The 24,975-nt window shown below is 40.8% G+C and overlaps 2 protein-coding genes across 3 annotated transcripts in view; both read right to left on the bottom strand.

Moving 5' to 3' along the window:
• nos1 (nitric oxide synthase 1 (neuronal)) overlaps positions 1-8,560 on the bottom strand; it is a 68,184-nt gene extending 59,624 nt beyond the window's left edge. Inside the window, exon 1 of the mRNA XM_072709000.1 lies at positions 8,556-8,560. The gene's annotated coding sequence lies outside the window, so the exon portion shown is untranslated. The remainder of the gene's footprint in view (positions 1-8,555) is intronic.
• Positions 8,561-12,759: 4,199 nt separating this feature from the next.
• ksr2 (kinase suppressor of ras 2) overlaps positions 12,760-24,975 on the bottom strand; it is a 92,954-nt gene continuing 80,738 nt past the window's right edge. Inside the window, exons 17-21 of one of the 2 annotated variants that reach the window (XM_072708997.1) lie at positions 24,341-24,437; positions 24,125-24,258; positions 15,802-15,933; positions 15,565-15,694; positions 12,760-15,165 (exon numbers count right to left, since the gene is read on the bottom strand). In XM_072708997.1, coding sequence (XP_072565098.1) covers positions 15,019-15,165; positions 15,565-15,694; positions 15,802-15,933; positions 24,125-24,258; positions 24,341-24,437 — 640 coding nt within the window. In that variant the 3' untranslated portion in view covers positions 12,760-15,018. Of the gene's footprint in view, positions 15,166-15,564; positions 15,695-15,801; positions 15,937-24,124; positions 24,259-24,340; positions 24,438-24,975 lie in introns of both variants that reach the window. The other variant, XM_072708996.1, reaches the window with a different exon arrangement.

Genomic DNA, 24,975 nt, shown 5'->3' with positions numbered 1-24,975 from the left:
AACCTGCGTTTTTCTGCATAAGCGGGGGGTTAAGTTCAAGAAAGTGAGGAGCGCAAAGAGATACGAACCTCCGTGTTTGGAGTCCTGACTGCCTCCCGCCACGTGCTAATGGCCCATGGATAGGTGTAAGCTACTTAATGAGAAAGTCGCTGCCCCTCCAGCACCAGACCCCTGGCTGTGAGCCAGTATAGACAGCAGCGCTCCGGTCCTGAAGATACGTCAGATGTTTTCATTTGAGCTTGGGCATTTTGTCCCGGTGACATTTCGCCCTCTGCCTTGTGCAGACCGATTTGACAGTTTTGTTTCCCGTCCTAACATAATTGTGAAATATATATTTTTGTCCACAAATGGGGCTGTGCCAAGCAACAGAATGACGCGCAAATAAGTTCCACTCTTGCTCCGGACGTAGTCAGCCAATCAAAATCTTTGAACCAACTGAGCCATGGACGTCTCTGTAGTAACACAGTCCTCCATACCTTTGTGCCAGCTTGACAAGGCCTTGCAAAATCTGGGCAGCGCCTGCCTGGCTCAGTGGGTGGCGATGACAGCGAAGAAGTGGACTTTAGGGGTCTCTGTTTCTATGGTGATGCCGGGCATTTTGCTTTGCTGTGAGCTTAGTCATTAGGTATATATTGTATCCATCACCAAACAGCACGCTTCACTGCAAAGGACCTGACAGACATTATAAGCCTTTCCCCCACCTTTGAACTTCAAAGATGATGTCTATCATAGTCATTCTAATTGTGGGTCGTTGATGTAATATCTTTAACTGTTCAGCTATAATTTGTCCTGACCTAAAGTATGATGTGTTGTGGGCACCATGCTAATAAGTTAGCAAAAAAAGTTTGACAAATTTATGATCTGCTTTTGCTGACTCTCTCTGAATTTACTTACAGATGTAACCTCGACTTGTTACTTGTTACTCAATTTAACATTTAGCCTTGATCACCAGCTGCTCCCCACTTACATTTGAAGGTGTACGTGTCACCTACTTGAAAAAATCCCCGAGGCTCCCCCAAGGTCTGCTGCCAATTTAATTATTGTGTTTATTTTCTAGGTCTGTATGACTACCTCTGTAATATATCTCCAGTTCCGACCCACTGAATGATTTCTTCAACTCCAAGCCTGGGTCGGTGTGTGGCTCTGCAGGCTAAGCCTCTGTGGCTGTGATCAGAAGGTCGCTGGTCTGAGGCCTGCCATACCAGAATAGCCATGTCTATTTGCCCTTGATTAACGCCCTTACCCCTCAGATCCATGGTTGCCACTTTAGGTAGCTGCCTGTCACTCACAAGCTCACTCTCACCTGTGTGTTATGGAGAACAAGATGGGGTCGACAAAAAGAGAATTTCCCCCAAGGATCAATAAAGGGTCATTAACACACTTTGTCTTCAAGGCTTTTGTATCTCAACCACAAAAAATCATCTCCTTGTATCCATCAGACTTGTCCTGGTCTCTATTTAACTTGTTCACATTTTTTAAGTCACCGTATCATAACAATGGGAGCATCTGATGTTTCTTTGCACAAATGCAATTGCAATGTAATTACTAAAATAACTCAAGAATGTTATCAAAATGACTTCTAATGCCTTTGCAATGTATTTGAAATGGATTACAATGGTACCGAAAGGAACAAATGCAAAGAGGGAAGTCCAGTCCTCTATCTGCAGAAAGTATTTTGGACTTAATGTTCAGATGAAAATGTCCACATTTTGTGAAACTCATAGTATACAAATTTATTTTTAAAATCACACAGAGTTTCAGTCTCATTATTATGTGACAGGAATAATGGGATAGAGACGGAGTAAATGGGTACACAGCAGTGCGTAATATGGAGTGCTTGCATTTAAAGTGCCAGAGTTTCCTTGCATAATAACAGCATTTGAATACATTATTATATAACAAATCCTGGTAGCATAAATTGAGGAAGTGGGAGCATACCTGCGTATCGTTGTAAACGTTTACTTCTTTAGTTTTACTTTAAAAATTAAAATGTACTTAAAATATTAATTTCTGGCTGTTAGACACCAGAGAAGAGTGTAAGAAAGAGGATAAGGCAAAAAATGCATTAAGCAATATTGTTTTGTTAACCTTTTGTGTTTGATTGAAGAAAAATCCTTTGTGTGCATAGGCAGTTGAGAGGACTAGTTCTCAACAGGAAAATATCAATTTAATTACCCTGCATGATTCATACGCACACAATTCCCTTCTCTTGGGAGCCAGTCGGGTTTTTAAAATCCCTCCATTCCAAAAACACGCTGTACGGACCAATGGGAGTCTTTGAAGAGCTTTTCATTGAGCAGTATATCAGAATCCCTTTGGTGTGAGTTAAACACTATTTGCTTAGAAATGTGTTGATTTAAGTAAAGTGATATGTGGGAATGGATGCCCCCTTTCCATCTGTCAGAAAATCTTACCAGCTGCATCAAGGTTTTTCAGAGTGCTCTGTCCAGTCTCAGTGTCCTTTCCACAAGTAAAGAGCTCTGGTTTTAGCTGATCTGTGAGTTTGATGCTCTGTGAGCGGGAACTGTGGTGGATGACATCATTACTGTGTGGGAGGACATTACAGCAAGGGAGGGCCGCCTTACTTGTGCCTAATTGGAACAGGTGCAGCTGGCCCAGGTCCCATTGGACAGCGCTGCCATCAATCAGGTTGCCAGCTCAACAGCTTCATTGTCCATCGAAAGGTGATCTTCCTTTCCAGCTGCTGTAATAATAACCAATCACCCCCATGCTTCCCACTGAGGAGCCTGGCTTGGGGGAGATTAGCCTTCACACCTTTTTTTTTTTTAAATATATTTTAAAATTCCACTTTTCATATCCATGTTATATTACTCTGTCCTGAGAAACCTGAGTATGAAGCTTCTGATATGCAGGATTCTTTTAATAATGTATTCCCTGCACAGCCCAAGAGCTAAAGCAATTTACAGCACTGCCCTAAACCATCTTTGGGCAATTTTTGTAGCAGTCAGGCATCATACAATTAATCTACCATATAACAACTATTCTGTGATCAGCATGAAATAATCTTATCATACTACTACTAATTTTCTCAACTGGCCATTCCAAATATTCTTTAAATTTCACCAACAGGTCAATTAATGAATCAGTTTAAAACATCAATGAGATATTGATTAGTTAAACAAGGTTGGATAGTGGTCAAGTCAAAAAACACATGGGTGTATCGGACGGATGCTGCAGATACTGGGGTGATTGTAGGAGAGGTTTTGAAATGGCTAAGCTGACACACTTTGACAGACATAAAATTGTAATTTTACACCAACAAGATCGTTTAAACATAATTATCTTCGACTGCCTAAGACTTCTGCATAGTACTGTACATTGAAATGGCGACATATCTGTTTACCTAAAGGGCATTTATTTTTACCAAAATTCCTCATAGAGATCTATCTGCCTGAACATTAAGTGGGGTGATCTTTGTTGGTCCTTCAAAGAGAGGAGGGTCCATCGCTGAGATGTGGGCTTAAGTGACAATCAGCATACATGATTATATTACTGCTCTGAATGGAGGATTCTGCTTTTATTTTTGTGCATTTTCTATGTGTACCTAATGTACTAGAGGGCAAACTTAAGAGCTTCTGAAAGGATGGATTTCATAACCATTTCAATAACAGCAACAGTTGCTTGCACAACTAATTATGCTATACTCTGATCCTGCCATACCCCCCAATTCTACATTGGGGCACAAAACATTTAAAAATTCAGTATTTTTAATATTTAGGCTGAGAATATCTTTGCAGCGTCATCTGCTGTAATTTTCTGAGGTAAATTTCTCATCTTGATTTGAACGTGAGGCTCAGCTTTCGGCTCGAGCAGGTACTCTCCCAAAATAAAATGACATGGACGACATCTGCCAGAATCATCTCACTGTGTCGGAACTGCCGGGTAATTGACAGCAACTCCTGTCTCTGTGTTGACAGTGTTCAGTCCTACGGCTTCTGTGCTTGGAGCAGTTTTGAAGAAATCCAATTTTTTTTTTTAGATAAAAGTTCAATAACAAAGAAAGGACATTTCCACATTAATCATCCTATGTCTTCACCATATGTCAAGCTCATACATACAGTAATAGTTATTCTAATAGGTCTTGATAAATTCAGGATAAATTAAGTATGATTTTAAATGCTTACTGAAATTGTGTATATGAGGGTGTTATATATTACTTTGCATTTCTAACCCCATTCGTTGTACCTTCATTTTTCAAAAATAATTAAATGCAACAATAGCAACTTGGAGTATGTATTCTCCAGCAACATATCAGCAGCCCTGAGAGATGTGGAGACCCGTGGGCATTTGACAGTGTTGATTTCCCTGCGTCATCACTAGGGGGCCTTGACTACGGCTTCTGCTAGCTGCGGGGGGCCGCGGTGTGACCACTTTGTCGTCAGATGTGGGATAAGGACCTACATGCAGCAGCAAGTGGGATGTCATAGGTGTCCCTGTAGACACACGCTGTTTTGGTCACCGAAGGTCCGGTGTGATGTCTTGCCAAGGCTGTGCTGTGGGGTCTCCCAGAAGGGGGTGCAGTAGTGACCCTGATAACTTCGCAAAGAGTGATGTAATCAGGGTTGCCCATATTGGAATAGCAGACTGGGGATTGAGTCCCCCTGTGGACTTTTCACAGAAAAACCAGCATTTTAAAACACTGGAATGAAACAAAATCTTTGTCTGTATAAATTCACATATACAGCCTATTAAAAAAATTAACAATACTAATGATGACTTGCTGAGGTTTGTTTCTTTTTCGTTTTTATATGAATTCATGAATGTGCATTGTTAGGAGAGACACTTGTTAGCATGCCAGAAACAATTACCACAGAACACGTAATAACCTGGTAAATGGTGTAATAACCTGGTAAATGGTTAGTAGATGTTCATGCGCTAGTTATCAATGTAATGATAGCTGATCTTTATAAATCCTGTATAAATCAATTACATTCCTTGCTAATTACATGCTTCATCTAAAGTGTTGCAGTTCATGAATATTCCTGTTTAATTAAATATAGCAGTTTTTCTATCATGACAGGGAGTAATAAAGTGCTTTTCAATGCAGGACACGGAAAAGCACTAGCCATTTCAAACGCAGTCTCATTTCTCTCTTTGTCCTTCAACACTCCACTCACAACTGAAGGATTCTTCTTCCAGTTTATAATACTTCTGTGCAATTTTCCTGGCTGGGATGAGGTGCTGCACGGGGCATTTTAATAAAGTGGCAGTCAGTGCGAGAGGCTTCTCCTTCTCCGTGGCTTTAAGCCTACATAACAGGCTATATAATTGATTATTACGCTGTACTCCGCTGACTCGAAGATTTAATTGAGACATGTCATCTGAGACATGACTCCAGACTCAGTCCCCCAGACCTGAAACCTGACTTGAGACTTGCCCTTACTGACTTCGGCTTAACTAATAATTAAGTGAGATTTAATTGGGACAAGTGATGATAACTCTACTGGCTCAGAGCAAGCCTCACTCAAAGACAGGATCTCACTTTCTGTCTATCTATCTGTCTATCTATCTATCTATCTATCTATCTATCTATCTATCTATCTATCTATCGATCTATCTATCATTCACATTCACACCCCACCCCACCCCCACACTTGTGTACATATCTCTGTACATTTTGTACATATCTCTGTACATCTTTATTTTTTACATTTTTATTTATTTCTAAATCTTTGGTTGTGTGTATAGACAACTGACCTACCTGCTCTTGTTGTTCTACATTACTTTTTGTATAAGAGCTCTGTAACACCTAAATTTCTCATTCGTGGGATAATAAAGGTTTATTCTATTCTATTCTATTCTATCTATCTATCTATCTATCTGTCTGTCTGTCTGTCTGTCTAGTTTATTTCACCTTTACACTTCTAAACAATGGCTTTTTGGATTGTTTCAGGGAACATTTGAGTCTCTCTAAGTATATTGTCCTGAATATTTTCACAGAAAGCTCATAATTGACCTTTATTTACATTTGATTGCACATTATAAAGCTAGTTTTTGCATGTTTTGTATGATTTTATGCAGAAATTTAATTGCCCTTATTTTAAATTTTTTTCTCACCTAATCAACGGGAAAGTAACATACATGCCTCTAATTGGAACGTGTTTGGTGGGAGATAACACTGGCCAAAGAAGCCATTAAATTCATTACAGTTTCAGTTGGTAAACACGTTTCAACTCATTTCTCTCAATCACGTCCCTTGATAAATGAACACTCTGGCTTCACAATGCTCTACTCCACTAGGACTGTGCTCTTCCATGCCAATGCACGTGGAAATTAATTGAAAAAAAAATCAAACATATAATGCAACAGGTCTCAAAGTCTTTACTTTCTTTTTTATCCTTTGAACATTAGTACCCACCAAAATACTGCACAAAAATAAATAAACAAACACAAAATGATAACAAGGTCTGTATTTCTTAAGAGCTGACATTCAACGGAACAGCCAAAATTATAAATACTTTCTGGAGAAGTAGAAAATGCTTTTTCGCCATCCTTTTTTTTAATTTTTTTTTTACAAATGTACCTGTACAAATATACAAGAGAATATTCATTATCAGTTTGCACAAGTAATAATTTTCCTTTCAATTATATTTACAGAGACCAAGAAGAAGTCATGATAACAGGATGATGGGGAAGTTTCAGTAATTTAAGTGGCAGAGGAAATCCCAGTGATGGTGATGAAGATGGTGCTGCTGCTGATGATGACGATGATAGTTATGATGAAGGTTATGATGATGAAGGTGATGATGATGATGATAGTTATGATGAAAGTGATGATGACGATGGTTATGATGATGATGATGATGATGGTAAGATGAATGTTATGATGATGATTCCCTGTTCATTCTGTAAGAACCATGGGGGCGACACTACAAAATACATGGGAAATTCTTATCACACACGCAAGGATTACAAAAGATGAAATGGAACATTGCTGAGGTCCCTTTCAGCTTTCTGAGAAGAATGAGCTGAAGCAAGAATGAAAGACGAGAAGCTCACTGACATGCGCGGCGTTCAACTGAAACAACTGACACACTGAGCAGGGCATGGGGTGTCAGGCAAGACGGCGCACTCTTTTTCCCGGGGATTACGCTTCAGGTGAGAGTGAGACAGGCTTTACACTTTGCTTATTGCCAGTATTTACCCTACAGTCTTTACTTCCCACGTCTGCATGCACAGAAACTTAATATTATCATGTAATGGGATTAAAAATGATAAAGAACAAGGCCCATTTCTTTTGACGTCAGAGTTTGAGTCAAACAGCAGATATTTGTTAAGGTTAGTCTCACATTCTGCTTTCAATGGTGACACAAGACACATAAATGTGGCACAAAATTAGGAAGGTTTGAATAAAAAAAAAAAAAACAGATTTCAAAAAATGTCAGAAGACGCTTTTCAGACAATAGTAACAAATTGGGGCCTTTGTTCCGGTCACCCTGTGAAGCTGGTAGACACTCATCCAGTGGCTCCCTGCCAGCCTGGCCGTGTGCAGCGCTCTTCTGCGGCTCTGAGGTGGAAAGTTCAGGTCCAGAAAGTACAAATCCAGACCAAGATTTTGTTTCAACCAACCAGTTGAGTACTCTGTGACTCCTTATACTCTTTATACTTTATACTTTCCACCTCTGTCTGTAATGGGGTAATTTTGTGAGACACTGACAATCAGCACATGGAGGTGTAAGTCTATGGGCTCATCAGTGAGCAGAGACCACATGAAAATCACGCATCCATGCAAATTTCAGATGTGTGCGTGTGTTTGCCTTGATGCCTAATAATGCAGTGAAAATTAAGTTAAGACTGATTATGACTGTTGATTTCCTCCCTGCATAACCTCAGATCGGCCCCTTCATGTCTGTGACTAATTAAGTTCGTTAAAGCCCGTTTTAATGCATCACTGTGAACCTTAATGTGATGTTAGGATGACCGAATGATCAGTGCCGCATCATTGTCTTACAGTGACACAGAGGGCTTTGGTTTATACCGTGGGCTGCCTGGTAATATTTGTCAGGTAATTGATTTTAAAAAGGAACAACATAGAGAGCTAATGAATAATAAGGAGTACAGTTAATTAACTCCAAATATTTACAAAACATAATGTGGAAATACCCAGGAATCTTAAAATATTGCTTTAAGTCCTCGAAAGTTAATGCAAATGCGGGAACAAAGTGTGGCTGAATTTCTGATACCCAGCTCATATTAATGTATTTGTGATGCATGTCCTTAACAGACTCCCCCCCCCCCCCCCCCCAATTGCTTGCAGGGCTGTCTGGCTGGAACATTCCACACTGATGTGAACTATTTTCTAATCACAAGAGGGGTGATTCATACATATAATATGTGTGTTGCATATAAAGTCATTTTGTTGCCATGAAATGAACCACTCTAACAGTATTTGTCAACAGCACAAACGTTTCTCTCTAATTAATAATTTTTGTGATTTTGTGATCAATCAAACTAGGAACATGGAAGAACAGAAATAAAATGTTTAGTGTTTCTGGAAAACAAGGGAACAATGCACCTGACTCTGTGTAGACATTGTGTAATCAGGCACTCTACGTGCTCCCTGGGGGGGTTGAGTGCGGTGATGGCACCGGTACGCTACTCTGCAATTAGCTGCCTGTTAGGGACCACTTTCCCAAATCTTTTTCAAATGCACCCTGCACCTGACAAACCCAAATAAATCAAATAAACAAAAAAAAAGGCAGAACCACCACTTCGGATCATATTCTGCAAAGTGGAATCGCTTTCCACAAACATCTGCCGTACCTCCCTGCATCCCGCAGGAAGCAATGAAACAATCAGAAGCCGCCGCTGCCTCGTTCCTGCCTTTTCAAATCAGGCATAATTTCACTTTATTTCATTTGTTATTCAGTTGATAGCTAGCATTTAATGTCCGTTTGTGCATTTGAGCGTTTACAAAACGGCACAACCTAAAATAACGGGAACACGAGCCATTGTGGACTCTTAAAAGAAAAAGGAGTCTGATTCTCGAAGATTTGGTCACTCTGGTTTGAAAAGCAAACCATTAACCTGAAGCGCTCCTGCCACTTCATAGTAACGGAAGTGAGGACAGGACATCTAAGACCACCAACTGGAGCAGACACAGACACACCTATGCACACCCATGCGAATGTATGACCAGACAAATAGCATAAGAGCGCCATGAAGATGCAATCGACACATGAGCAAGCCCAGAAATGGTGGGGCAGAGAGACGCTTTTAGCTTTTGCTCGCATCGCTCATGGAGCCATGATATGATGTGGTTCACAGTGAAGGTGCAAAGTAAGCTAATAAGGACACTCAGTGACTCCCAAGTTTGGGTGGAGTGGAGGCAGAAGTAACCAAGTCAAAGGCAGGTGGTGTTGAGGAGATGGAGCTTCAAGTTATGGATGTCTTACAAACGGTAAACAATGGGCTGGTGGGGGGAGGGATCTGACTCAGAAGAACACAGGCGGTGCATGTTTTTTACTCATTAAGAGTGAGATAGCTTGTCCACATGGTGTCTGTCTATAGCCACCTCCCTCCACCTGCACGCACATTCCCGCCCCAGCAAACCCCACCCCCGACGCTGGTAGGCGTAGACGCCAGGTCATGGCATCTAGGACTCCGATCCGGAGGTGGAGGTGCACCAGAAAAGTGCGGGGGGTGGGGGGGGGGGGGGAATATGGACTTGGGGGGGGGGGGGGGACTTCACACAAAACAAGGCACATCCTCTCTCAGTCCTCTGTCACAGCCTATGAATAAGGAGGGAAAGAAAAACAAAGTCACGTCAGCAAGTGTACATCACTCCTTCAGCAAGCCACAGGAGACGAGGCTGTGCAGCCAGGGGAGGAAGGACAGAGCAGAATTACAGCCAAGGCAGGAAAACAAACTGTCCCAAGGTTCAAAGATTCAAAGTCTGGCTGAAAATAAGAAATATTTTTAGATAATTCATGTAAAGAGAAATGAACGTCAACATCTCTGGCAAATGAACTCCCCCCCGAAACCCCTTATAAGTGCATGAGGTCGCCTTGGCCTGAGCGAACAACTAATCTTCAGATTACACTTTTTACTCCCGACATCTCCCTCTCTTGCATTGTACAAGTGAACGCGCATCTTCTGTGACAGCTTTTTATCTCTCATATACAGTGTACGGTTTTTAATTGCTGGAGTGAAGGAGTACTGCAGACTTTGAAGGCTCTCGCCCACTCAGTCGAGGCACCGGTTATGCCAAAATCATAATGGTGCCTTTTATTTTTGACATTTCAAGACTGTCGGAAAACAACGAAAGAATTACATCTCTTTCAGCATTCATTTGGGAGTTAACCTGCTTACCAAGTGACAGAATTTTAAAAAGTTAAGGTCTAACTTTTTAACTATAACATACTTACGCATTTTAGCTTTTGTGTACTTCTACGTCTGAAACGATCTGGGTGTCATCTGTTTACCTGCAACCATTATTTCTCATTGAAAAGCTTAATTAATATGACCCAAAATATCACAAAAATGTATATTAGAGATTTTAATTTGTGTGTTTAATTAGGGCACCATGATACCTCAGAGGATACACCTGTGACCTCATCCAGGGTTCATGCACTGTGAGTGTGTTTGGATGGGCTTCCTCTCTGGGTGTTCATGTAGGTGAATGGCTACCTCTACACAATGTTCTGCCCACAGGTGAGGGTGCCCTGATGGACTGGCATCCCTTGTTCCTTCTGGGATATGTTCAAGAATCACTCCAGCCCTGAACTGGATACAATATGGACAATTATATATGAGTGTGTTCTTGTCTTTCTTTAACCCTGCTGTCGTTTCCTTCCAAAGATGTTCTATCGGACTGAGGTTAGGGTTTCAGACCCGTGTTGTGGTCCTCTGCAAAGCAAAGCATCTTGTTATTATGTAGATGTGCTGGTTTTATGAGGGCTGTGAAGATACGAGAAATATCACAAAACCGAGAGGCTTGCCTGTCCATCTGGCCCGTATCTCACTGATTTTCCGTTTGTGATTTCCACACCTTTATGACATTTTGGTGGGGTGACATTTGGTCATAACCTGTCACCGATCACAGGATGAATATGCAGTGATATTTTGAAAAGCAGTTTACCTTTCTTCCATAGCATAGACTGGCGGCTTAACATCCTCAAATTTATTTAAATCCAAAAAATTGCTGTGTATCTGAAAAGAATTGGTAATATCTTTAAACTCTTTCAGAAATATGTTTGGTTAATATATAATCCTTGATAAAGAGTGATCATTTATGGAGTTGTAATACAATTTAAAAATGTTTGATGCACAGTATGTAGTTCTCATTTTCCAAGACGAGAAAAATAAGCAAATTGTGAATCTATTCCATGAAAAAAATATATTTGATATTTTGTTGGGCTTTTATCCTTCTGACTGCAATATGTTGAATTTTAATGAGGCATCGATCTGTTATCCTGCTCAAGTATTAAATATCGTCAGGTCTAGTCACCAAGGAAGTGCAGCCAACTTCGCATGGCGACGCTGGAAAAGAAGCTGCTGCCTGAGCTTTGCTGTGATTGGATTCTGATACCCCAACCCAATTTCTATACCACTAATAATGGCCTTCCTGTGGTTAGTTCTGTCTGCAGGCCGATTCAATTTAGCTGAGATAAGCTAGGAAGTGATTTGCATCTGTTCTGTGCACAAAAGAAATGTCAACTGCTAATTGGAATCCATTCTGGAGAACAATGCATCTAACTCTGATGGTCATTTGGCAAAATTAAATTAGAACGCGCTCCTTGGGAATAGGGAGCGAGGTCTGTTGGTATTTTTTATCCAGTGGATTCGCTCATCAAGTGTCATCATCCATCTTCACTCCACAAACGCCCACATCCAGTTCACAGTTATCTCTTCACCAGGCTTGTGGCATTTTCTCTTTGCCGTGCCATGGCAGGAGAGGCAGACGGTGGAGCCCACGTTACGACGCATCTTCTCACGGTTCAGATGCAGAAGAACTTTCCCCCATGGCCGTGTGGTTACCTGTAGCCCAATGTTACAGCCAGTACAAGATATTCTGGGCTAGGGACCCCTGCGGGTCTCACTTTCTGGAAGATTAGATGGCCTTAAGATCCAACCCCATTTTTCAAGCCAATTATTTCCACAGAAGATGACGTACCAATTAAGATACTTGGGTACAGACTGGGGACAGGGGACTTCCACATGACTTCTGTTTGCCTCTGAACCTCTTAATACATCCACATAGCTTAAGAACCAAAGGTACTTGTATATCTAGAAGCCACAGGTAAAAAGACCCCTGGATGAGGAAGAAATCCCACCTAGACAAACATACCTATTATATCATGCATTAGTAATTCAAATGCAGAACTGCAAAATGTTGGTATCAAAACAGGTGTCCCTTGTGTTTTTTGGAGGGAAAGATATTTATTCGCACTTAGCATTCGTACCTCCATCTGCTAACAGCCAACACTAATGCTGAACTCTACTGCCTTATATCTGCGCTGCTTTTTCAGTCCTATTGAATTTCAAACTTACAGCCCCAATTAACATTTCTAACCAGGCTATGAGCTAAAGAGACTGACCAGAAAAGCAATTAATGGTTGAGATTTACATAAACCTGTAACGTATGGTTAAGCTGACCTACTTGGGCCACATATCTTTGTCAGTATTCAGTTCTTCTTTTTCTGATATGTAAACCATCCAACTTAAAATTAAAAAAAATAAATAAATAAATCACATGGAAGGGAAAGGGGAAGTAAATGACTGGAAAAATCAAAAACGTCCAAAATGAAAGCATTTTTTTATTGTCATACACTTGTAAAGAATGAGTGCAAACAGAGAGCTTTTATAATAAATCCACCAGACATAAAGCCATGAACCAAAGGTCAGCAGTAAAAAGACATGCTTTTGAGCTACACATTACAGTACAGGACTGGATAACGAAGGGAAAAAAAAACAATCAGCACACAATGAAGATGAAATATCAGAAAACAGTTTCAGTTAAAAAAGGAGGAAGAAAGTGAACCAAACACAGGAAAATCACAACGTAAACATTCGGAAACGGGGAGGGAAACCATAGACACCAACGCACATGGAAATATGGGAGGCTGGAAAGCATCTTTCTGCTGATTAAATATGCATGACACTGACATAGGTGCTGGGCTCACCCTGGCTGGGTTTCAGCGGAATGGTGTCCCCCAAGCCAGCGCCAAGACAGTTTGTGATGCTTCAAGCATCATACAAACATAGCACTGTGATCATTCTTTTAGACATCTATTTTTTGTTTATATATTTTATTCATTTGTTTTTTTTTAACAAAGCTCGCAGTGACAGAATGACCCAATTTCTCGCTGGCAGTTTTAACTCCGTCAGAAAATACTCCAGCACGGCCAGCACAATCTCATATTCGTTTATTCTCAAAATAAGTCACTATGTAAGAAATGAAGGGTCTCTCCCCCCCACGTAAATCGATTAAGTTGCCGCGTGCATGTAAGGTTCCGATCTCCGGATACGCTTAAAAAATATACATGATCCACTTACGACGTGTGAATTCTATTAGTTCCAAAACAGATCAATGTGCTCTGAAGAGGTGGAAAAACATCTGTGTCCATACTCAATGCCAGCATACACGTCAGAAGTAGAAATGGTTCTGTACATCATGGATTGTCTACCTGTATTTCACGTGGCTCAGGCTTAAGGAAAGTCCTGACAGATTTTACACTCCTCACGAGCCTGACAGCTATGACATGACTCATTCAGTCAAACTCAGACGTTGAGAGTGTTCCCAGACTTACATTTAATACAAAAATGGACAGATATAGTCTTTTATTCAATATTTATTAATATTTATATATTTATATATGTATATATATATTTATTTATATGTACGTACGTTCAGAGCATGCAACAGTCAGAGAGAGGTGATGTCCTGGAATCTGGATCTAGATGCATCCAATTTGGACGTGCATCATACAGAATCGGCATTAGTTTTCAGCACGATTGTAGATATGTGATTGCCCTCTATGTTTTGTAAACAAGTGAACATGTGATAAGAACTGAAAAAAAAATTGAACAAACAGCAAATATGTAATTAAATCCGCCCAGGCAAACAAACGTGCCAAACACCCGCTTCTCTCTCCCACCGGCGTCGATATCGGCATCGTGCGAAAGTGATTTAGTGGTTTTTTCATGGTTAATGCGATAGATCTCAAGTGTCAAATCATGGTGATTGACTTCTGCCGACTGCTGTGCTCCACAGTAGGTAGATTATCTGCCTTTGTTTATTTCTGAGTTGTCAGTGAGACAACAACCCAGTGTTCAAGTAACATGAAAACTACAATTACCCAGAAAATTACCACCTACTCCTATATATGGCAGGGTAGATTTCTTCAGACAGAGAATGGAGGGTTGAGTCTCTGGGCATCTCCTTGCAGGGGTAATGCGGTTTGATTTTAACACACACAAGACGAACAAACATCCACAGATGGGTGAATGGCAACGGCGTGGCAAAAGAGAGACACAGGAAAACAGGAGAAATGGCAACTTGAGACAGAAGTACATTGTACATTGTTGTAAAACAATGACTTTCACGCTAAAAACTACATTTTCGTACAAAATCAAAACAAAAAGGGGGAAAACACACTCAGCTGTGCATTTTGTTCATAAAAATGCAGTAAAATACATTATGACGTGATTCATGACACAAAAAGTCATCATTGTTATAACATTAAAGAATAAACAAATAAATAAATAAATATGCAAACAATAGATAAACCAAGAAGACAACGTGAGAAGGAAACTGGTCAGTTAAATAATGGAATTAAATCAATGCCCCAAACAACAAAAAATAAATGAGTTCTGACAATGTCAAGAAGTCTTTTGGAACTATTAATAAGTTACACACCAAGTGCACAGACAATCTGTGGGGGTGGGGGGGGGGTCACAGTCAATACAGTTTGAGCTATGGCTGGCATTTCTCAGTGCACTCAAAAGGGGGGAGGATGGGTTTTTTGTCTGGTTCTGTTTTGATTTGTTCTTAACTCATTTGACATACTCAGCTGACTTCCAGAAGTGCCCCGGATGGGAAAGACGACGGTTCCGTTTTGGCAATTTTTCCAGCAGATCCACCAGTTTAGAGAAGCTCGGTCTCTCCTCTTGCTTGAAAGCCCAGCAAAAAAGCAGAATATCCTGGGAAAAAAACAGTACAAACACATGATCAGCATGGCGAAGATGACATCGGGAATTCAGGCAAGACAAAATCAGGGCGGTAACAAAGACATGTGTGACTTATACATCTGAATTGAAGAGCACATTTCCAAAACTAAGTCAGTCAGAGGGATTTGTTTTTAGGAAATTTACATTAACTGAATGAGTTTTGGAAATTTAATGAAAGTTCTTCACTGCATTACATGAGGACTGGGTGAGTTTTGGTTCCCAGTAATGATCAGGAAGCCTGGCACTGGCGGTCTCACCTCAGAAATATTCCCATATTGTTTATTCCATTGTGAAACGCATTAACATTAACCAAAGGATTAAGTGCATTAACAGCAATGTGTTACCCGGCAGAAGCCTTATGCTGATGCTCACCGAGATCTCCTTGCCCATGCCAATCTGGCTAAGATTGGGCTTCATCCCACTGCCCACTTGCCATATGATCGCCTCTGCTGGCTGGTTCTTGAAAGGCCACTCACGTGCGTGCAGTTCATACCAGATCGTGCTGTAATGGGAGGTTTATTTAGAGTTACAAGGCACCGGCCAAGGTCCACAATCCAGCAGCTTATGAGTGAGAATGGGGGGGGGGGGGGCAAGCGGCTCAGCACCTACCCGAAGGCAAACACGTCAGACTGCTTGGAGAAAGGGAGCTTGTCCTCCTCTGTATCAGGTGAGAGCTGGCGGATAATTTCGGGGGCCAGGTGACACAGCCACCCGCTGGGAATCCGCAGTTTGTCCTCCCGCCTGCTGGATGGCGCCAGAAAACAAAACATTAAAGTAGAATTTCATGGAAACCCAACACTTTACTTTCCTCCCATTCAACGAGATGAGAAACCATACAAAATAATTACAACTTTTAGTTTAGTTTAGTTTTAGTTATGCATAAAACACCCCCTGAGCCTGTCCAAGATTCTGTTTGGATGGATGCCAACAATTTTTTTTTGTCTTAAGCTATTTTTGTAGGATTCTCGGTTTAGCCAAAAACCACAATACTCTTCACATCTTCACAGTACCAAGGACACAATGGAGACTGAGTGGTTGGAGGGGGGGGGGGCTCTTTTTAACCTAAATATCTCAGTAAAAACATCTTGCTTTACACAGGAGACATATGTGGAAGGTGTTGACATTGAGTACAACAGAATACTGATGACTTATGGCACAACACATTTTCCTCACACGCTTCTAACATGACAAAGGCAGAGTTTAAGCAAGTGAGGCTCCTCTGTTGAGTCTACATGCAACATTATTTCCTCTGGACAGGTAGGAAATTGCCTGGTGATGAAAATAAATGTACAATTTGAATGGAATCGTTCTTTACAACGGGCATCTTGCTTATTAATGTTTAGATCCCCTTGAAATGTTATCATATTTGTGGGGAAATATTACAATAATAAAAAACAGGCAAATACTGTATTCCTAATAAATGATACTGAATTAGAATTTCTAAAGGACCTTGAATCTATGGGAGCAATTGTTTTGTACAAAATGAATATTTTTCTGCGGGTCTGCCTCAAACTCTTCTCGAATGAAAAGCATAAAGAAAACTTTTAAAATGGTACTTTATCAGAAACTGTTCACTCTGCACTTCTGTTTGCAGAACATACTCAGTTGGCTGATTAAATTTCCTTTCTTTGTGTGGAAGCATTTCAGCAATGGAGGGTACTCCTGACTTAATGCAAACAGACTCGTGTGTCAAAAGAGCTATCAGTTCTGAGAGTGAGAGGCAATGTACTCTGCATGCTCGATCTGGGCACGGAAATGCCTGCTTTGAGGATGGTCACTTAAAGGCAGTGCTTCGGAAAGCTAGCAGCTGGTAGTAATGTACGTAAAAAAAAAAAAAATTAAAAACACATCCTGGCATTGGCTTTGGGCATCAAGGACCAAAAGCCTTCCAGTTCAAGAACATAGAGTGCCCTGCTGTACTCAACCCAAGCTTTATCAGCAAAATCAGAATCAGAATCCTGTTAATCACCATGTACTAAAAGTACAAGGAGTTTGTACTTTGTGAATTTGCAGGCTGTGACATGAGTATACAATGTAAAGTTACCCTCAAGACAAAAGTACATAAAACAATAAATATAATAACAATAAAAGCTAAGAGAGAAAAATAAAAATGTGATTTAAGATGTGCAAATAAAGTTGAGACATCAAGATGATTATGTGTAAATCAGCTTAGAGTCAGGAGTATGAATTACAGGGGGGGTGTAAAGGTCTCACTGGAGCCCGTGTGATTCTCATGGGATCTCGTTTAGGAGGTCAGTGGCCTGGGGGGGGGCATCATGTATTTGTGCTGTTAATCCTTCTACTCTTACTCTCAGCTTCCACCAAGAAGGGAGACCCAGGGTCAGATATGGTTTTCATAGCTGGGTTCCTTGTACAGGACTTCAAGCCCAGGGACCTAGCAGCTGATGTTCTTCTCCTCATATAACACCCTCTGCTTACAGTGCAGTATTTCAGAGCCAAATCAGACAGAGAGGGTGGATGTAAGAATTGATTCTATTGAAGCCATGTAGAACTGAGCCATCAACATCAATAACACCTTAAAATTCTACAGCAAGGTGTACAGGTTCACTTGGGCCTTCTTAGTTATATGGCTGATGAATGAATGGTGATGCCTAGATATTTGAAGGTCTCAGTTCTGCTGACTGAAGTCTCCTGTATGAGCAGTGAGTGTTTTCTGGAAGTCGACAGTCATTTCTGTGTTTTCAGCTCCAAGTTGTTCACGCCACAAAAGTCCTTTTGGTAGCTGGACTCCTCACCTTTCCTGATGAGTCCAATCAGAGTGGGGTCATCCACAAATTTGAAGAGTTTTATAGAATTCATTTATGAAATGCAGTAATTGGTATACAAAGAGTAAAACAGGGGCGAGTGATTACATCATTGTGGAGCAGCAGTGCTGAGGGAGATGGGATCTGCCATGTGGTTGACCAAATTCATAACCTGATTCCTAGTGGTCAAGAAGTCATGGGATCTAGTAGCAGAGAAATGGCTCACTGAGAGTCACAGATTTTGCAAATAGTAGATCAAGGTTGATAGTGTTAATTAAAGGCAGAACTAACATCCACAAACAGAATCAGTCTGAGAGAGGTCTAGGGGGATGTACTATGAGGTAGGATTTCTTGCTTAGCCGGATAACTTGTTGGATTTAAGGTAGCCTGGGCTAAATGGATGTTGTCTTTTTCACTTATATTTAGCTCATACTACCTTAAATCCAACAAGTTATCCAGCTAAGCAAAAAATCTTGCTTTGTGGATCACCCCCCAGGTGCAGGATCATGTTGATGACATTGTCAGTATATCTGTTTTATCTGTAAGCGAACAGTAGAGGGTCCTGGAGAGCTTCAGTAGTGGTTTTGAGAGATTGTTGGATAATTTTCTGAAAACTCTTCATAACTACAGAGGCCAGGGCTACTGGCCTATAGTCATTCAGGAATGTGATTTATTATTATTTAGAACCTGAAATGACAATTTAAAATGTAAAACAGGTGAGATCATCCATCAGTTTAAATGGCTAAAAACTGCAAGTTGCAGAACCTCAATACTTTTAGTTCTATTAAATTCTATATAAATAATAACACACTTGCCTTTTCATGGCAGAGATAATCTTATTACATAACAGTCTCTACCATTAAGGTGCCTGAGCTAAGCTTATATTGTAATATAACAAAAAGTAACATCTATGTGCTAAATGTTAATTATAAATAACATTAATAATCTTTTTCCTTTCCATATTTATTATTTTATTTTTATTTGAAGATTTTTAGACTGTAATACCTTTTTACATGGTAATACCTTTAAACTGTAATACTTTTTTACATGGTTCTGTTATCATAGTAATAATGTCACAATACACAATACAGTATATTGCATTCTGATTAATCTATTAAATATTGCTATGCAGGAGGTGCACAGGGATCCTTAATTATGCTGTACACGCGGTAAAAACACAGCTAAAAGGAAAGCAGATTTTTCTACTTGGCGCTTGAAAAAACTTGAAAAGTAAGAAAAAAAATTATAGCATAAGCACAAAGGTTTTCAATATTTTGTTTGGTGCTACATAACCTGAATGATAAAGCCAGACTAATAGAAAGTGCTAATTTGTAATAATTACAGCAACCTTTACAGGTACAAGTGCCTTAATGATGCAATTAAACCAGGAGCTGATATTTATTCTGTTATTCTTAGCTATTCAAATACTTTTATTCTAACAGAATAATCTACTGTATCTATCCATCCATCCATCCATGTGTCTACCTATTTCCACTGTATGACTTGTTTTTTGGTCTCTTTGGTTTACGACGCCTGACTGCGTGCTTCAAAAAGCACACAGACTAATTATATCTTCCAACGAACTTCAGTCTTCGCAGTCAGATTCATGGTTGCCTGGGTAAATGTCATGTGTAAAGATGAGAAACCTGCATCAGAACAGCTGTTATTAACCCTGACTCTGCTGCTGCTAGCTCAGCATTAGGTGTTAGAGTTCAGCGATTAGCCGCTTGGCAAGTGTCATACAAGACAGGAACCCTTTTTTCCTGCTCGCTGACAGTGAGTGACTTCAGTGATTCAGGATGAAGATATTATTACAAGATTGGCCAAGACTGAGAAACAAGTTTAAGAGAAAGAAACAAAATCCAGAGACAAAAGAAAATAAGTTTTTGGCAAATCTAGCAGGTTAGACCTAAATCAGTTCAAATAACTTATTCTGAACCATCCCAGAGAAAGTCGACTTTCTGAAACATCCCCAGCCATGTAAATGTGTGCTGCCAAGCAACACAATTAATTAACTATATCAGTCGTTCATTTCGGAAGGAAGTTCACACATTTCAGGTGTTAATGGAGGACTCTGCACTGTTCCCAAGGCTGTGGAAATTTCTTCATGCTTCTGAGGAAAGCATTCTTGGCAAAACAGAAACTGGTTTCCTGTGACGACTGTCAAGGGCCTTGCTTACTCACTCTAAGTTGCAGCCATCCAAGACCCATGCGGAGCATTAACAAAGAAGCACACAGCTGAACAAGAGTTTGCTATCACCTCTCATCAATGCAGACATTATGCAGAGCTCATACAAAATGGACAACATCTAACGCCTCAGAAAACCAGCCATTTAGATGGCATTTAAGTGGACTCTTAACAGCTTTTTTCCCCTCATGATGGTGCCTCCCTTCATATTGGCAAAGATATCTGTATGATTCTGAATACTTTCTTTCAAAAAAGAAGCCCAGAGCATTGTTTTGAGAGGACAACAAGCACAGCTCTGTGGAGCGGAGGAGAAGAGGGCTCAGTTAAAATCCACTGTCTGACAAAAAGTGCAAGCAAAAGCCATGCGATCATTCATCAAAAGCTAGAAAACTGTGGGATTTTGATGTGCTCCACTACACATGCAATGAATTAAAGTCATAATTTGGTTAAAAATAGACAGAAATTAGACAACAATACAGGATATGATCTTCGGTCCTTCCATTAAGAAATATGTAGCATTACCTATTTCATCCTTAAGTGATATTCAATTTAATGATCTGGGGTGAGTTTCCCGAAGCCTTCTTAACGCTACGTCGTTCGTTAGTTCTATCTTTTAACACAGAACTTAAGAACGACGTAGCGTTAAGAACGCTTCGGGAAACTCACCCCTGGTCACTCGGGCCGGCATGGTGACGTGGTGGTTAGCTCTGTTGCTTCATGCGTCTGGGACCTGCATTTAAATCTCCTCCTGAGTTCCATGTGTGTGGTGTTTGCAAGTTCTCCCCGTGTCATGATGGGGTTTCCTCTGGGTACTCTGGTTTCCCCCCACAGTCCAAAACATGCTGAGGTTAATTGGAGTTACTAAATTGCCCATAGGTGTGTGTGTGTGAGTGAATGGTGTGTGAGTGTGATGGGTTGGCGCCCCATCCTGGGTTGTTCCCTGCCATGTGCCCGTAGCCTCCTGGATAGGTTCTGGACCCCCTGTGACCCTGAATAGGATAAAAGGTTACAGAAAATGGATGGATAGATCCAGTCACTTATTATTGTATTCTTATCTTTCCCAAGGAGTCCAGCTAGTGAATAACCTCCAATATTCTGGTTTCTGATGCGCCTTAATTAAATTTTCTCTCATTTTGGGGTCATTCATGCAACACCCACCTTTCACAGATATTAAAATCACATACTGAGCCAAATTATTTATGTAACATTTAAGTAAAAAGGTAATAAAGGTAACTTAAATGAAAGAACAATGAAACACTGCAGCACCGTGCCATCCCTCAATCCAACTCAGCACCTTCAAATGTAATACACAAGATGTGCAGTTTGCAGTGGTGCAGTGTATTGGCTCTTTACAAAAGGTGTTGCAGGATGGTGCATTAAATTGCAGCAGAAAGCATATGGATTCCCAGAAGAGATTCTTCAGTTGTACCTTTGGTGAGATACGTGAAATGATTCAGTAAAAATCCTGCTGTATAAATGGATTAAACAGCAGCTGCAAATAAAAGCTTCCCCTAAACTAAAGAATGATTTGAAAAGGGCATGTATCCATTTAAAACACACTTTCATTGAAACTGATTGTTCTAAGCTGATTCAGTTGTTCTGCACAGCTTACTCTTTCCCCAATGACCATGCAGAGAGAAGATACACATGGCACCATCAACCCAAGACCATAACCAGAACCGCAAGCAGAACCTTCACGCAGAGAAGAGCAGCCATTGCCCTACCATCTCTCCCGCAGAAGTATTCTTGGACTGAAATATCTTTTATGATGAACAGATGACGACGGGGAGTCATGATGCCATAAACCATTCACAAAATCATCTGAATGGGCATGTTACCAAAAAGAAAAGGAAATAACAGAGAAAAACAGTAATACTGAGAGTTAATGACAGACATGGCAATGTGTATATTGCATTGTATCAAATAGACATAAAAATGTCAACTTGATTAATTTAGTTCAAGTAGCTGAACATTTTGTATGGTGACTTAACTTGAAGACATGCCAAGACGCGCATTTCACATTGGTACGCAACACAAACAGAATCGACAGCCAGAATTTCCACGTGCTTGAAGGCTCATCAGTCCACCACTGAAGAACTTCATCATTACTGACATCCTTCAATACAAGCTGGTTTTGTCAAGATTCAATCCAAAGCTACATAGAAAATGCAGCTGTAGTGAAGCTTAGCTGAAGGTTAGCTGAAGGTTAATAGCTGTATGTAGTGGTGGGTAGTGGGATGGTTTAAGACAGACCTTGTAGCCTGTGGATTTTGAGTTCAAGCCCCATGAGAGACATTTAACAAGAAGTGTGTGGCTGTGAGTTTGGACTAATACTGTGGCTTGAAATGAAAGCGAGCTTTGAGACTCCAGCTGAGATGACAAAGAAAACTATGAAAGAAGGAACAGGCACAATTTTGGGGTATGAGAAGGGGTATGGGCTTAACAAAACATCACGTATATACTTCATAACAATGCTAATATTTCTTAAGTTGACTGAAGCTCCCATTAAGGCCAGATGACATTCAGATTAGCACATACGGCCTTCTCAAGCTCATAGTCCTGTAGATGTAGGTGACTCATCTTTACCCTCTGATTTGAACTTGAAATGCCACTGCAGCAAGTTAAAATGTATACTTCCAAGCTGAAGCAGACAGCGACTTCTCACAGTGAAGACACTTTAATCGTGGAGCCGGTCATGCTTAAAATGCGTAAAATGTTCCAAACAAATGGTAGATATGCTATTGCTTGCTGGGTTCCTTACCGCTCATCACAAGAACATCTCTCATCTTAAATGAGAACAAACATTGACTCAAACAGAATGGGGATCTTGGCCATAACACAAATGCTGCAAGACAGGCATCAAAAATGCAACCTATATTTTGAAGGCATTTTCAGCTTCATTTTATGTTAATAGAAATCCTCCATTTCCCTTGTATTTCTGAATTAATTCAAAAATGTGTTTTGAAGATGACGCTTATATTGCAAATAAAAACAGTACAATGAATCAAGGGATTTCTTTTTCAGGACATTGCTTACTTTGCAAGAAAAACGGTTAAACAAATTAGATATTAGATATGTATATGTGTATCATTTCCTTCTACAAGAGCACCTTCAAAACCTGAACACCAGGCTTATAGCCACATTTGCACAAAGAAATGTATTAAGTGAAAATGTCATATGGCTTAAAAAAACTTTATTTCAGAAAAAAATGATAAGATTTTATCCTCCAGCTCAGAAGCACAGCCCTGCTTGGTTAAAGGGATCAGGATGTCCAACTGACCCTCCTCGGTCGGGATTGCAATGAACGGTGATCGAAACATGTGACAATGCTCCCCAGTGCTCCCCGATGCTCTCCAGTGCACCTCAATGGTCACCAGTGCTCCCCAATGCTCCTTAATGCTCCCCAATGCTCCTCAATGCTCCCCAATGCTCCTTAATGCTCCCCAATGCTCCTTAATGCTCCCCAATGCCCCTCAATGCTCCCCAGTGCTCCCCAATGCTCCTCAATGCTCCCCAATGCTCCTTAATGCTCCCCAATGCTCCTTAATGCTCCTTAATGCTCCTCAATGCTCCCCAGTGCTCCCCAATGCCTCTCAATGCTCCCCAATGCTTCCCAATGCCCCTCAATGCTCCCCAGTGCTCCCCAATGCCCCTCAATGCTCCCCAATGCCCCTGAATGCTCCTTAATGCTCCTCAATGCTCCCCACACTCATTGTTCATTACCCCAACATGATCTACACACCACATAGTATTGCACCATCTGTTTGGTATATAATTTTTTCCTATTGAACAGTATTATATTATTGTTGTATTATATTGTGTTACATCATCGGCTGTTCCCTGGAGTATATGTTAATAAAGAAAGCACTGCTTTGGAACTAGAGAACTAGTCCCCCGCCATCCCTCCAAGAGACTCATACTGTAGGTAAACCTCAACAAGGATGTGCCGTGGGTCTCCCCCCCTCCACACTGCACATACCTGCCGGCTTGGAGCACTCCCGAAATGGTGAAGAGGCCGAAGTCGGTTATGACAACTTTGCCGTTGTCGTAGAAAACATTCTTAGACTTCATGTCCTTGTGTAGAATCCCTTTGGCATGGAGGTATCCCATCCCCTGCAGGGAGGAAGAGGCTCGAGGTCACTCTCATAAAGCCCCACTCTCCTCCTGGACCATCACGGCAGAATTTCATACCCACCTTCACCATTTCCTGCGCAATCTGTCGGGTTTTATTGACATCAAGGACCACCTTTGCATCCCTTACTACGGAGTAAAGTGTCCTTCCTTTACATAAGCTGAAAAGCAACAAAATGGCAGGGTCGTCAGCATTACACATGTAATTCCTGAGGACAGTGTTAGCACCGAAAGTGTTTTTCTTTCAAATACCCTGGATAAGAAGCATTTGGAGAACTGGTCTTGTAATATAGTGTGCACTGCAAGGTCCAAGCCATTAGGAATGTACCCTAGTCATCAACCTCCCCTCTGGCCTTTAATTATTCTCACAATGACCCCTAGGTGGCAGCATCTCATACCCCCCTAGCCGTGCCATTCTGATGAAGGCTCATCCAGACCTTGTAAAGTGGAACTGGGACGAGGTACTGGGTGGAGACAAACAGGCCCAGGGTGCCACCTTTGCTGACTTAATACATATTCATCAGGAATAAGGAGAAAATTAACCAAGGGGTGTTTTTCTCTCTATCTGTCTCTTTCGATCATGTCTGTCATGCCCTCTTCCAGGTGGTTGCTGGAAACGTTCCTGTAATTCGCCAGTGGTTATTTCTAAAATGTTGACCGTCCACCTCAGTCATGCTGCACAGTGTCTGAAATTTTTCT

This window comes from Paramormyrops kingsleyae, chromosome 2, assembly GCF_048594095.1.
Source record: "Paramormyrops kingsleyae isolate MSU_618 chromosome 2, PKINGS_0.4, whole genome shotgun sequence".
Taxonomy (NCBI): domain Eukaryota; kingdom Metazoa; phylum Chordata; class Actinopteri; order Osteoglossiformes; family Mormyridae; genus Paramormyrops; species Paramormyrops kingsleyae.
Note: the sequence above shows the minus strand (reverse complement) of the source record. Positions and strands in the feature narration are given on the sequence as shown.